Source organism: Caloenas nicobarica, chromosome 4 (assembly GCF_036013445.1).
Source record: "Caloenas nicobarica isolate bCalNic1 chromosome 4, bCalNic1.hap1, whole genome shotgun sequence".
NCBI classification, from domain to species: domain Eukaryota; kingdom Metazoa; phylum Chordata; class Aves; order Columbiformes; family Columbidae; genus Caloenas; species Caloenas nicobarica.
The window spans coordinates 52,504,452-52,519,977 of record NC_088248.1 but is presented as its reverse complement, the minus strand read 5'-3'; the positions used below and the strand labels follow the sequence as shown (position 1 = coordinate 52,519,977).

At 36.2% G+C, this 15,526-nt stretch overlaps 1 protein-coding gene across 1 annotated transcript in view; it reads right to left on the bottom strand.

Moving 5' to 3' along the window:
• Positions 1 to 210: 210 nt before the first annotated feature.
• GABRA2 (gamma-aminobutyric acid type A receptor subunit alpha2) overlaps positions 211 to 15,526 on the bottom strand; it is a 55,811-nt gene continuing 40,495 nt past the window's right edge. Inside the window, exons 6-9 of the mRNA XM_065633382.1 lie at positions 13,373 to 13,516; positions 12,429 to 12,581; positions 4,409 to 4,611; positions 211 to 519 (exon numbers count right to left, since the gene is read on the bottom strand). Of these exons, the coding sequence (XP_065489454.1) occupies positions 211 to 519; positions 4,409 to 4,611; positions 12,429 to 12,581; positions 13,373 to 13,516 (809 nt within the window). The remainder of the gene's footprint in view (positions 520 to 4,408; positions 4,612 to 12,428; positions 12,582 to 13,372; positions 13,517 to 15,526) is intronic.

The window sequence follows — 15,526 nt, the reverse complement described above, 5'->3', positions numbered from 1 at the left end:
AACTTTTGCACAGCTGGCTATATTTGCCATGGGTGCCATCTGTTTACAGACCCATGAATTTACACTGTGTCCCTCCTTTGGAGATACACAGATATCTATATACACTCTGTACATAATGGTTCACAGATTAGCAGTTATTAGTCGTACTGTACATAGCAAACAACCTATCTGATTAGAATGATGCTTTAAGTCCTCAGTGCAATTCACCTTTTAGGTTGATGGTGCAAAGCCAAGTAAGACGGGCTCCCTGTTTAAATATGTAGCCCAATAGACTAAATTAAAAGTACCAAATAAGACTGGAAACACTATTCTAGACATTCTGTCAATTTTGCTGACACTGTTGAATGTCTTCTTTGCTTCCTGTGGCTTCGCTTCTGGTTTTGCCTTGTTGGGTTCTGCAGTTGTAGCGCTCTTGGAGATGGTTGGTAGCACTGAGTCCTTGGTAATATTTGGAGCATAGTTGGCAACAGCCACTGCATAGGCATTGTTTTTCTTAATGACAGACGCTTTTTCTTTTTTCTATTGGAAGACAGCATGAAGTTAAATATGTAAGGTGTACTTGCCAGAGTAGACTTAATAAAACATCATTTCAAATGTAAAAGAAACAAATTAGTATGTGTGAGCATGTTAAAATAAATACCAGGAATACCATACTAATAAATTCAAATATAAAGAAAGATACTCCAGTCTATCCAAAAAGAATGTACAGGTAACATAAGAATACTCTAAAAACATGGACTTTTGAACCATCAAATGCCCTACTGAAGTTATATGAGGAAGAGTCTTTTACTGCGATTGTAAGGATAACTGGAAAAGAGCTGGTATTTCTCTAGCTGTTTTGTTATCTGGCTCTCTACAACAGAATCACAAGATTTTTAAAATGTTCTCTGTTAAGAGAACTGGAAGGAATGAATGGGTGGACTAGGAAAAAAGATTACCTGGCATTGTAATAAAATGAAAACTAGGCCATCTTTCCCACATAAATCTAGCATCACTATGTCTGTGTTTACATGTATATATACATAGACACACTCACAGAGATCAGAAAGAGATTGCAATTAAGAGAAAGAAGGACTCCAGCATGGTAGTTGCAGAAGTGAGCTGAGAACTAGCCCAAGAACTACTTCTGTTTTTCAGAAGTTGTTATTTAAAAAATGCATAACAGTGATGAAAATAGGGTTTAGAACCTAAAAAATAAAGGAAGATAAGAATGGTGGGATGGCATGACAAGAATTGAATGAAGTTCAGCAAAGGGAAATTCAAGTTCTGTATCTCGGGAGGAATAACCCCATGCACCAATACAGGTTAGGGCTAATGGGCTGGAAAGCAGCTTTGCAGAAAAAGCCCTGATGGTCCTGGTGGACACCGAGTTGAACACAAGCCAGCAATATGCCTTCACAGCAATGAAGGCCAATAGCCTCCTGGGCTGCATTACAAAGAGCACTGTCAGCAGACCAAGGGAGGTGATCGTTCCCCTCAACTCAGCCCTGGTGAGACACATCCAAAGTGTTGGACCCAGTCCTGGGCTTCCCAGTTCAAGAGAGACATGGACATAATGGAGCAAGTCCAGCAAAGGACCACAAAGATGATTTAAGGCCTGAAGCATCTGAAATATGAAAAGCTGAGAGAGCTGGGACTGTTCAGCCTGGAGAAGGCTCATGGGGAAATCTGATCAATGTATGTAAATCTCTGGTGGGAGAGAGGAAAAGAGACCAGACCAGACTCTTCTCAGTAATATCCAGTGTAAGGACAAGAGGCAATGGGCACAAAATGAAATATGTAATATTCCACTTAAACATGCAAAAAAAACGTGTTTTACTGTGAGCATGACTGAGCACTGAAACAGGTTGCCCAGAGAGGCTGTGGAGTCTCCATCCTTGGAGATATCAAAAAACTGTCTGGACCTGACCCTGACCAACCGCCCTTAGTTGGCACTGTTTGCAGTAGAGGGGTTAAATTCAATGATCTCCAGAGGTTCCTTCCAACATCAGCAGTTCTGTGGTTTTACAGGTCTGTGGAATCTTTCAAATGGCTACAGTTTAGCCAATGGCAGTCCAATGGAGAGTCTATGTCTATAGATATATACAGGGATGTATAGCTAATGAGTATAGGCTTGAGTTCTTAGACCTATATATACGTACACAGACTAGCTCTGCAATAAGACTGTAATGCTATAAACTGATTCGCTGTTTTGCAGCAATCCTAAACTAAGGAACTTCTAATAAACTATAGGAAAGAATGGAAGGATTTCAGTTTCTCAGGAAGCAAGTCTCTCCACAGACTCATATAAGAAATCATTATCTGTTGTATTGGTTTGGTTTGATTTTCAATCTAATGGAAGTGGCACAAGTGGGAGAATTCTTGTGACAATTCTCATACCAGTGCATTCAATTTTTTTACTTCCACTGGGAGTCATCTACCCAATTTCCAATTTTGGTTTTAAATTAGCTCCAATTTGATATTTATCAGAACCACCTACGAATCTTGATAAGATCTTCATGGTAAGATGTTGTGCCCCAAATACCTTGTCTCAGGAGATGGTGTCACATAAAAAGAAAATCTGGGATTGGTGGGAATTCAGCATTGCTCCTTATTGACTGGAATATGAAAAAGGACCGAAGAAACATGTAGTGTGTTCCTTCACCTTCTTTTCTCTGAGACAAATTCCATGCTGACAGCATTTAGATAGGAATTTCCATTTAACGTGAACACAGATGACTGTCACTGAGAAAACATATTTCACTTTATTTGGTGAAGAATAATCCTGTCTTTAGCTGCACAGATGCATTGAGCAAAAATAAGAGCAAATTACCAAACCAAATTATTAGAGGAATACTTTAATTGATCTATAATTCCTTCCTTTCAGACACAGTGTATTTTTAAAAGTTATCTGTAATACCATTAATGAGACCTGCATAATAAGGATGAAGCATATTTTTGTATGAGAAAAAATAGCTTTTTTTTAAGTCAGTTTGAAGAAAATAGAGAACTGGACATGTGAATGGTATATAAAACTTTAAATGGAATGACTACATTTTTCATTCCTAGGGGAGGAATACTACCTAGCTGTTAGACAGCTGCCAGTCCTAAGATCATGAAACAACACTGTTATATTAATTTAAAGGAACAGCCAGAGGATCACTGGAGAGTTTTCCATACATTATTACAATGCCAGGGCTAAGTGCCAGTCTGAAAAGCTTCACTCGTGACATGCCGATAAACTTGTAGTGATTTGATACCTACTTCTAGCATGAGGGAACAGATTCTGAAACTATGGAGAGTTCATGCCCTTCCAGAACCCACAGGGGATTATAAACAATGTACTAATTTCTTCTAATTCTCCTCTGTCTTTAACTGAACATTTTGCTTCTTCATGCATTGTGCTTTATATGTGCTAAGAAATCATCAGTTAATTAAACTTTGCTTCACATCTACTGTTATCATCTAGAAAGCAAATAATATTCTATCCTGTTTTAAGGAAAAGCACAGAAATGAGAGTATTCTTTGTCAGAAGAAATCCTTTTCCATTGGTAGAATCAGGGACTGGGATAGGTCAAAATTCTATAATATACTAAGTCAGTCAAAACAATAAGTCAGCTTTAACATTTGTTCTGGGTTATCAAAATTATAAACAGTAAAGCCTGACACAAACTTAGGCCTATCACCAGTTCATTTTGTTCACAAAATAAGAAATTCTATCAGGTCAAATTTTCTTCATGCTATCACACCTACTCTACTATTAATACCAGAAAATTAAGGCATGACTGTGCTTGTGTGCACTCAGAGCATCATACATTATAAGTGAAGAAGTACTCAGAATTTTGTACAACTGCTATTTAAATTAGTTTAAAAATAATGCCTACATATCATAAAGGATAGGTTTCAAAATACTGAAAATGTTCAAAATGTCTAGATTTTGTTATTAATAGTTTTTACATATGTCAGCATTCAGTTGTTTTTCTGATATTTAGTTACCAGGTGTTAGGAAACAGATTAACACCAGGAAAATTAATATACATATATCTTTCTGTAATCCTTTTCTTATTTCCAATTCAAATGGATTAAATAATAAAAAAGTAATCAAACAATACAATTTGGACTATATTTTCTGAGTAACGAGATAAACAGTTGTATCCGAGGAGTCAAGAAACAAATCATACAGTTCCAACATAAAAAACCAATGTGCTTGATAACTAAATCCAGATTATTGAAACCAAGTGAGATTAGCTACATCAAGGCAGATATATTTTTGCTCAGGAGAGAAAATACATCTACATTATTTTGATTTAAAGCATCATATATATATTTTTTTATGTAGCCAATTTTATATGAAATTATTTTATCAACAATACATTACAGCTGTTTTAGTGCAATTGACTGGAAATAGGGCTCTTTCCTTAGGACTTACCTTATCATTCACTACACTTTTTCCATCCCAGGCCCATCCTCGTTTTGTAAAATAGTTTACAGTTGCGAATTCAATTAATGCAGAGAATACAAATGCATAACAAACAGCAATAAACCAATCCATAGCTGTTGCATATGCTACTTTGGGGAGTGAATTTCGAGCACTGATGCTCAGTGTTGTCATTGTCAACACAGTTGTTACTCCTGCAAGGGGACAAAAAACCAGAACACCATCAGTTTTACTTGGATTTTGAATGTTAATAAAAATACAAACAAAAAAGTATTATGGCTTGTTTGGGAAACACAATAGAAAATTTGCTTATCTAAGTTGGTGACAAACTGCCAGAATCATACTAAAGGCTGCAACTAGAGTTTCCTTTGAAATATTTTAGTTCAATTTTGTTGTCTGAACTTCCTTTTTTAAATCAGCTTAAGATTTTACTTATAGGAGATAGATAATATTTTATTTTATTGGTTAGCTACCAGGACAAGTAAGGCGCAAAATTGATAATTCCTTAATGGAATCATAATATTTTGCAGCATTTCGGTAATAATGATTAATATGTTAATGTTTGGTGGCTTGATTCGCTGCAGTGGCTGCAGGTCTGGCACCCATCTTTACTGACAGTATCACACAAATTTACCTTTGTTATTAGAACAAATGATTTTTTTTTTCACCAGTAGCTGTGTCACTAACCATCCAGTGACAGTTGAAGACATAAATAGGGTAAGTTTTCATTCAGGTAATGTGGATTTTTTCTAGAACAGTATATTGATTTCAAATGTCAGATTATAACCATATATTATGTGTCAGAAAACAAGATTTGATGTTCTGGGAAGATTGTTTTTTCACTGTGGCAGTTACTAAAAGCACTTTACAATACTTTGTACATAATGAAGTCCCAGCAGGAAGCCAGGAATTATACTCAAAAAAATCACTAAAAAAGATACATGGGAGGAAGAAAAGAACATTTTTCCGAATCAGTTTTAGCAAGCAGAAACCCACAGCCACAAATGCAGCCTCCATTCCTTAAGTAAATCAGTTCTCCCACCTCAGGCTGAATCACACTTCGGCAAACGAAACTATTCTCTTTGTGGCACACCACTAAATATGTCTCCAGAATGAAAAGCAACACAAAGTGATATACTTAGCACAGATCAGCAAACCTACACTCCATTATGACAGGCAAAGGAGATGCCATGGCAGAAATATTAGTAACAGCACATCACAGCTTCAACAGCTACACACTCATGAAATTATTGTAAGAGGATTCCCACCAGAAAGTCACGTCACTCTCCCTATGCCAGATCCTCCAACTGTCAGCAATCTGTCACCTGGGTTCTGCAAGATCAACCTAGCCCAGATTTTCATTTTGCTACAAGAAAAGCATTTTTAACCACTGTGTGAGAGAGAAGAGGGGCAGCAATTACACCTACTCAGACCTCTTCAGGCTTGGCAATTTCCATCTCTCCTGTAAAGAATCTCCATTTCTGAGGGTGCTACAAAGGGTGACAGAGCAAACCTAAGTGGACTCGGCCTCAGTGCTATTCTCCCTTGATGAGCTTCCAAAGGCCCAGGCAGCAGGGAAGACATGCACAGAAACATCCTGCTGAGTCACACAGTGTCCAGACATCTTAACAAACACAATTCTCTAATTGCTATTTTTCAGCCTCCATAAATTAAATAAGTGGATTTGCTCTGGAATCAGCCATGACACTGTTGGGATCTACTAGCCTATAGAATGAGAAGGAAGCAGCTATCATATTGTATTGTATGAAAATGTGTAGACAATTTATTTTGTAAATAACTTATTCTCTCCTAACACACAACATATGGCTTAATTATTTTCAGCACCTCAGGGAAAAGGCAGTCTATCTTACATGTAAAATTATCACATGCAAATTTTAACCCTGGTCCTGAGCTGCAGATAAATCATTTTAATTATACAGAAGTATCAGTAAAGTGATTGTTTCTCAGAGATAAGGTGACCTTATCCACATGTAAATATATACAGTTGCTAAGGTACTCTTCTATTTAAGTCCTACCTTTTAGAATAAACTAATCTTCCGGAAGGCCCATTGGCTTCTTCAGAAATCTAATTTAGGATTAGCTGCTGACCTTTTCTAGTCTCAATTAAAACATAATGAATTTACATCTTGTATCTTGCTACCCGTTGACAATTTTTCTAAAACGTTCAGCAAGCCACACCAATTTGTGATCCAAACGCTAATCAAACAGCACATTGTCAGACAATTGCCAATGCACTTTCATTTATTCCTTCACTCCATAAATTCAGTGATGTTCAAGCTACCACAGTAATTTAACCTGAACTGAGTGGTAAAAATTGGACAGAAAATTTAATCCATGATACCTGTCAGTTTAGGAATTGCTAGTATTCTTACACTTGCTATTCTTCAGTCAAAAGACACATGATTTTGTAACATTATAGTTAATTTGAAAAGTCTGTATTATCAAGTCTTCGTTAGGGAAAATGACTGAATAAAAATAACTGCCTCCTTGTCATTGCTCAACCTGAGAGGACTCAAAAATTATTAATGTGCAGGATTATGGTCAACTTGTAAACCAAAACACATTAATTTCACAAAGATCAACTTAAAACCCCAAAAAATCCATATACTGGACAGATAAAAAACATTCCTCATTGCATTATCTGATTTGGAACACTAGTGAACTAAAATTGGTAGAAAAAACAGTGAGTAGATTGTCCTGCTACAATGAGGTAGTCAAAATATTAAAGAGAAGCAATCTTCTCCCCTAAATCATATACTACTCTGAGCAGCCAAAATAATTTAACAGGCTATATGTTAAGACTGCATGATATCTCACTATGATGTAGAAAAACCACCGTTTATAACTATCTTCTATAGCCCAGCACTCAGCAGATGTGACACTGGATGGGTGCCAGAAAGTCAAGGACAGGTATCGTCTTGTAAGAGACCATGAGAAGTCATCAGTTTGTCTTTAAAAATGAGCCAAAAAATAAATCATTGACAGTTCCTTTTGATAGTATTTCCCTTCTCCAGAAAGGACGAAGCTTTTTATACTTGACAGTAAATATACCCCAACCTCATTACAACTTTTGTTCTCAGCAATGCATGCCTATAAAAGCTAAATATCTTCTATCACTACGGGTGTATCCATTCAGACCAAGACTGGAGCTGTTTGATTGCCCAAGACTTTTTTTACGGTGCTGCCTTAGAAATGGCATCTGCTCACTGGAGAGATGATATCCATCTTCGGGGCTGTAAATGTAACACTTTTCACTGCACTTACACATGTGGAAAATACCAACTCTGTCGTATTTTGGGTTCTAGGACAGATGGATACTGTTTAAGATGTGTTTAAAGTTAGACAGCCACCCTTGGGCAAACAGTTTTTGCTACTCAATGGTATAGGGCACTGCCACAAAACAGCAGAAAAGGTAAACTGGAAAACTAGAAATTCCTAACTAAAAACATAGAGTGGAAACTGGAAAAGCTAGCACATAAATATTAAAAATAAAATCTGTCATGACTAGCTTATGCCCACATTTGTGTGCAAATGTCAGGCTACTCCTTGACAGGGATAAGTTCTTTTGCACCCTAACTTTACCCCTTCCGTGTCAACTGCTTTTTGTAATTTGAGCAGGTTTTAGTCAACTAAATCATGGCCTGGCCTTCTCGTGTTAGAATGTGGACATCTCCTTTGAAAATCAAAGTAAAAGGCCCAAATAATGAGTTACCAAAGGACATTTCAGTAACAAAAGAGATACTTCAGCTTAGCAAATAATTTGTACAAAATGCTTAAAATGAGCTCCATTTCTTATAATGTTATGCCACTCCTCACACAACTTTATCTTTTCACCACAGCACTTTGCAAAGATACACATAATGGTTGAAGAACATATCACAAAAGGATTGATACATTACTTTTTTTCTTTTAATTAAGAAGCTAATTCCATTGCTCTATTATTTCAATCTTTCTTTTTTCTTAACAGTAATTGCAAGTGTTGTTAGGTAATCAGATCACTCAACCTGGTCCAAAACCTGAATGGATTTAGAAATACAAATAAAACAGAAGAAAAGACTGTTGTTCCTTTTACAGAGATACAGATTATTACTTCATTTTATCACTCCAAGAGTAAACTGTTGGAGGTCTAAACAAAAGCTTAAGAATTCTGGAGATAGTGCAATTTTGAACTATTATACTATAACATTTGGCTACACAACATACTGTTTCTTTTTTACTTACACAATGTATGTGTATCACTTGAGAATACAATGCAAAAGGAGTGTACTTTGACTCTGCTCAGACACTGGGAGGTAAGTCTGAACAACCATTGGGAGAAAGATTGTAGAAAATAGCTCAAGTGCTCTGTCTACCCTTCTTACTAAAAGAACAACGCAAAAGACCTTAAACAGCATGGGAGGCCAAGGACTAAAGTATAATCTAGTTCCAGAAAAATTGCCTTCAATCATTTAAGTTACATATACTTATTATGAAGTTGGTGCTCATGTTGCTTCGCTGTCCCAGTACCAAGCAATGAGAGAGAGTTCCCCATCGATCAACAGCTGAACTAATTCCCAAAACTGAAGGGCAAATGCTGTTTACCCCAACTCCAATAAACGCCTCATGTCATTATGCCACTATTGGAACATGAGCTAGCTGAGATTTTTTTTAACAAAATGGGAAAAGGTATTTTGTATATGCAGAATTGTTCAAAAGGAAGGGTCTGCATTATTCAATTCCAATGTAAAAGTAACCAGAGAACAAATCTGATCTTTTCTTAGGTTCCCCTTTCTGTAGTTGCACAGTTTAAGTGTCTGTCTATTTCAGGTCTAAATGGCTTTTTGCTTCAAAATGTACATTAATTAATACAAGTTCAGAAAAGGTAAGAACAAGCAAAACACAGGGATAGGAATAAAGCATAAGAACAAAATTATCACAGAGAACAGAGACCTGATAAAAGAACATAGCTATGTGAATTCAAAATTCAGCATCTTGGACAATGTACTGAAAAATAATACAACTATTATTTTTTGTCCTTCCCTGCTTTGGGTATCAAAGAATATATATGTAACTATATTCATGTTAACATTCTCATTCCTACTAAATGTAAGTTAAAACACATAGGTAACTGTAGCACTCAGAAAACAAATTTCTGATTTGTCTGTCAGCTGTATCTAATGCTGCTATTCAAATACATGTGATGCTTCTAAATGTTATGACCCATTAAAAATGAAGTGAGAATTCAATAAACTGCACAAGATCTGTTTTGCTAATATTGTTGACACTAAATGCATAACAATAAACACATTACTAAATAAAATATATTGTAATCTTGCAAAAAATGAAAGCATTATGAACAAGGCTTATTCCCTTTCATTAAAAATGCAATCAAATGCTTTTCACATTTATCTGTTAGAGAAAACACATTCAAGATTTATTTAATTAATGATGGTAAAACTTTCTTCTTCCAATAATTTAAAGCAAAGTTGAAATGATATAACATTAGGCCATAATTCATTTGGGATAGCTTAGGTCAACAATATTAAATAGATGCCATAAAGGAAAGGGATTAAAGAGCTCAACTATAAAAGAAGCCTCATTATACCAAGCCCTTAATGTTAACCTAGAACTTGAAACTACATTGCGAGAGAATAGAAAGGGAAAAGAAAAGTAACTACTTTCAAACATGAAATAATAAATGTGAAGTGGTGCTTTGAATAACTGGGAGTTATGTTTCTTTGAAAGGAACGGTACTCCAGTAGTTAGTCCCTTCCAGGACTTGGTATTTCTCAAGAAGGTAATAGAAATAAATTTTTCATTGATTCTAAAAAGCACTTTATCAAAACTAATACTTTTTACTTAATCAAATTTTAATATTTATATATTTATTATGCAATGAAAAGATGGGTATCTAGCAAGTGACTACATATAAAAACCAAAAATTAAGTATGATCAATAAAAATATAAAGTAAAATCTCCTACATTTTTTATATTCCATGCTGGAAATAGCTTGTTTTATTTTATTATTTTATTTTATTAGTAAGGTCTTCATGTGTCACAATTCAGTAGGAGCCAGGAAACACTAAGAAGCAATAAATGACTTCATTGTGAAACTGTGGCTAACTTCACATTTTTGTAACATATTCAGGCGGGAGACAGAGGGTATCAGAAATCCCAGTGACAACTGCTGCCAGTAGGTATGGAGAAAGACTGGGAGATTTGCCTGGGGCTGCGTGATTAGAGAGGCTATTGGCAGCTTATGCTGACAATTTCATCTGGAGTGTAAAAGAATGTTAAGGAATAGCTCCTCAGGGGACATCCAACCCAAATCAGAAGACTAAGCCTGAGGTGCAAATGCTGCACGCAGGGGCTAGGGCTGCTCCATCAGGCAAAACCTGGACACATCTAGTCCCCCTGCGTTCGCAGTGCCAGTTTGAGCTGGCCTGGAGGGCACAGAGCCCTGACTGTATGTGAGGTGCACGTCTGTGTGGCAGAAACAAAATACTAGCACAGAAATTGCTATCTCCTGGATATATCCATTGTGCTTAGTAAACAGATTTTAGATTTTATGTCGCTGTGTTGTTCTGTTCTTGTGCCCACCCTACCCAGATCCCTCAAGACATCCCAAAACAGGACACCATTCATTATCCATATTATGCTAAAGCCCCAGCAAAGTAAAGCATCTATGCAGATATTACTTCTTTTAAAAAAAAGAAAAAAAAGAAAAAGAAAGAAAAAAAAAAAAAGAACAAGAAAGAGACTTACAGGAAGGGACAAAACACTCAAGAAAAATTATCTTAGTGCCTTGTTACTGATGACATAGTAACAGAAAGTATCTTTTAGGAAAAGAAGATGAGAGACTTTTTTGGACAAATGAGTTACTGTGTCCTAAATGTATAGGAGGAGGGTACAGAAAAGGGCAACGACAGAGATACAGAAGGATTTGACAGTGTACTTGCAAAGCTGGCAAACAGGAAGGTGCATTTTGATGAGCAGAAATGGACAAATTCACAGCAGATTTTGAAAAAGGAAAAAAAAAAATCTGCCTGATAAGTGCCTGGGAAAACATGGTAGAATTCTGGTCTCACTAAAACCACTGACCCATTTCACCTGACTTGAGTAAGGGTCATATTCAAACCCGTAATTTTCACAATTCTTCATGTGGCTTTTTCTCTACCAGGAGAGACAGTAAGTGCTTTGTTGTGTATCATACTTAACATGCATTTGAGTCTGCCCTGGTTTTTGAAGAGAGCACAGTGTTTGCTGATGACTAATTGTACAGTTTTATGCAGCATTTCTGTTGGCTGATTCCATGCAGACATTACTTTCTTTTTGCTGTACTAGTCTCTTTTTCTTTAAAAGTAAACAAATTAAAAGAACTTTAAGCTAGCAAATAAGAAAAACATTGTTGCTTTGCTTTAATAAAGAAGAGAGCAAAATCGTAAGGTAAGAAAAGCACCACTACTTTGCACTGCTGAAGCTGTTCGCAGCCTTACAGTACACTCTGATTAGAATGAGTGAGAGAGATTTGCCCCAGCCCCCAGAGTAGGGCTTCTTTTAAAGAACTGCAGCTTTCAAAGTTTAACACATTCAAGTAATTCAACAAATTCAAATTTAATTTGCTTCATTTACAAATATACTTAGAAATGTGCTTATTTACCAAGTACCAAAATATTTGGATAATATCAAGGTAAGACATTTCCAAAAATAATCTAAATTTACTTTTTAAATAGAAACATTATCATCTTTTTTCCATTCCGTGAAAACTTCTTCCTCTTAATAGAGTCAAGGATACATGGACAGTTCTCTCATATGTGCTAATTTCCAAACACTTTGTTATTCTCAGGAGATTTGTAAGCTGCGGTTGAAAGCTGTTTGGACTAGAAATAGTACCACATTCTACAAACACACTAACTTGAAAGACAAAAGGCCTTTACCAAGCAGACTTCAGAAATGCTTTTAAACAGCTTCAGCTGTTGCAAACAAAGCTAATGCTACTCAGTATACTCACCAAAGACTGTCCTGGCAGGTACAGACTCTCTGTTCAGCCAGAATGACACTTGAGAGAGAATGACAGTCATGATACAGGGGAGATAAGTCTGAATGACAAAATAACCAATTTTTCTCTTCAAGTGAAAATGAGCTGTCATTACTGTATATTCACCTAAGGTGCCACAAAACAAAACAAAACAAAACAAACAAAAAAAGAAACAAAAGGTTATGATCTTAAGAAAGTCCATTTCTTTGGCAAAAGAAAGTTTGCTATATTTATGAGAACCAAATATGCTAGGGTTAAATTCCACAGACCGTATTTTGTAGTAGAAAGCATCCTAGAAAGTTTTTGAGCACAACTACATCTTATTCCCGCTGAGCTCCAGGAAAGATCAGTGTTCAGGAACTTAAAAGAACTGTTTTATGCCCTGACAAGAACTTCAGTCCTGCAGGCTTCTGCACACGAGCAATTATCTGCATTCGCCCAAAAGCACCCTAAGAACTTAGTCTATAGTCAGAATCATGAGGGTCTATCACATGCAGGAACACAGTCTAGAGCCAGGTAGAATAATCCAGTATTTATGCGTAGGCAAATAATATGATGGAAGAAAAAAATGGTTGAAACCAGCATACTTCACCTTTTAGTAGACCAAAAAAAAGACCAAAAATTAAACAATTATCCAAGTTTTGGTTACAAACATTAGGATTCAAGACTAAGCCCCAGCTAGCATTAAAAAAAAACCCCAGTCTCTGAGGAGATGTTCACTTCTGCTATCACTGGCTACTTTTAAACTTGAAAGAATCAGTAAACTGCTGCTGTGTGTTACTTGTACATTAACAAATTCTGCCTAATATCTCACATTTTGCAACACTTTTTTTCAGTAGCCTTCTAACACCACCAGCAACGCCTATGTTATTCATAGCTGAGTGAGTGCCTCTTTCTTCAAAATATCTTCTACTAACCTGTACTTGATTTAACTGTCTCTTTTCCAATTGTTTGGCCTAAAAGATCATACTGATTCAATCTTGAACCATCTGGTGCCACTTGCACTGAATCTGAAGCATTATAAGTCCAAATGTATGTCACTTCTGAAGTTGTGTATGCATCTGTGGGAAATAAGATAAAATATTTTGTCATCAATTTAAATTAAACAGCTTCCATCAAAACTCACAGAACTAGAAGAGCTACTTATTTATTTTTCACAAACATCCCAGCCCAAAAACCTAAAGCGATCTGGTAAAAAATATGTACGGCCATTTAAAATAGCTTTACTGCAGGGTAAATGCCTGTTGCAGCATGGGAACATGGCACTCATTTGTTAATTTTATTAACCGCAATTTATTGCTATTAAATTAGAAACATCTCTTCCACACTGTTAAAAACTTGTCAGAGATTAGATATTATATGCATCCTAAAACTCATGGTAAGCCAGGTGAAAAGAACAAAATTTTGCAAGATTTAGGCCACATAACATTTTTGAAAATTCATTCCTAGATTGTTCTGACTTTCCGTTGTCCCCACTCTCCACTTTGGGATTGTATCACAGGCATTTTATTATTAGCTGATATTCATACCTAAATATGGGAAGCCAGGTTCTGTGACAATGCCCTTAACAAACTTGTAGGAGCTCTGTGTTCTGCCTTGTGTACCATCTTAAATTTCACTGCTTATCATGGCATATTTTTGTGGGACACACTGACACTAAGGAGGCTGCTCTCTCAGTGCATTCCTGATCAAACATACGATTAGCCTAGGGTCTGTCAAAATAACCTAAATAAAAGCAAGTCAACACAGTATTTTAGATAGCATTAATGCCTTTCCAGTAAGAAAAATATTGAGTATGCCCTGCAAGTTTTTCCAGTCTAATACCCTACTAATGCAATGAAGTATGAAAAGAAAAAGGTAAACCACTGATGGAAGAAATTGTTTGTTCATTTTGATTGACTGAGACAAGCACGTTTTAACTCTTATACCATAACTGTACTGAGGTAAAAAAGAAAAGCAGCATTTCTGTTGGTCTGCAAACAGTTTCACTTGAGAAATCTCTGGAGGCCCAGAAAGAAGCTGCTTCTTGCAACTATCCATAAATTGCATAGCTAACAAGATCTGGCAGGTGGGCAGCATGTAGGGATTTTTAACACTTCCCTTCTATCTTTCCAGCTTCCCACAAAAAGACCTGTGCTTTAATGAAAACCAGCACAACTGCCAACTGCTGATTTGTCCCCATCCTCCCCACTGTTGGCTAGACTTTTTGATGAGGATAAAGAAAGGCAACCTATTAAGATACAGCTTCTCCTATACATTGTTTGGCTTTTCTCTTGTGTATAACAAAAAAACTTGAGACATTCAGGCCAATGACTGTCCTAGCAATGTAACATTAGCAGCACATGAAGAGCTGTGACATATACATACCACTGGCAGACTTGCCTCAGCTAAACCAAAATCCTCAGGATTCCTGCGTATTTTCACCACTAATCATAATTCAAATTCTATCACAGAATAAAATCTGAAAAATGCACAGTAGTCTAGAAATGAGTTCTAGGTAAAGAAATAAAATGAGTGTGAAGCTGTTCAAAATAAACCCAAATAAGAGTCCCCTGGATGTGCCACCAGGGTGGAGCACGAGTGACTACAAGGGAAATTAAAGACAGCTCACAGTTGAATTATCCTGTTTACTAGAAAACCAGAAATGATGGACAGAGCACAAAGAACAAATTCATAAGGAAAAAAAAAAAAAAAAGAGACAGAGGGAAAAAAAGAAACTGTTCACACAAAGTCTAATATACCTAGTCAGAAGGGTTTCCAACTTAGGAATGGAAATGAGGTCATATTATAAAGTAGCCACTTGGCCTGAGTATCAGTTTCATCATCCTGGTTTGTTATTTTTTTCAGTTGTTTTGAGGCTACATATGAGCCTTTTTCCCCTCAACACCTTATAAATCAAATATACATTACTACATACATACATGTAAATATTATCGGTCAGCAGCTGATTTTAGCTAACATCTCTGGTGTTGGTTAAGCTGTATTATGTATTATAAAGACAATATTTAACGGGCAAAAAATGCTTGATGATACAAATATTACTAATTTTAATGATCTTTTATCTCCATAGT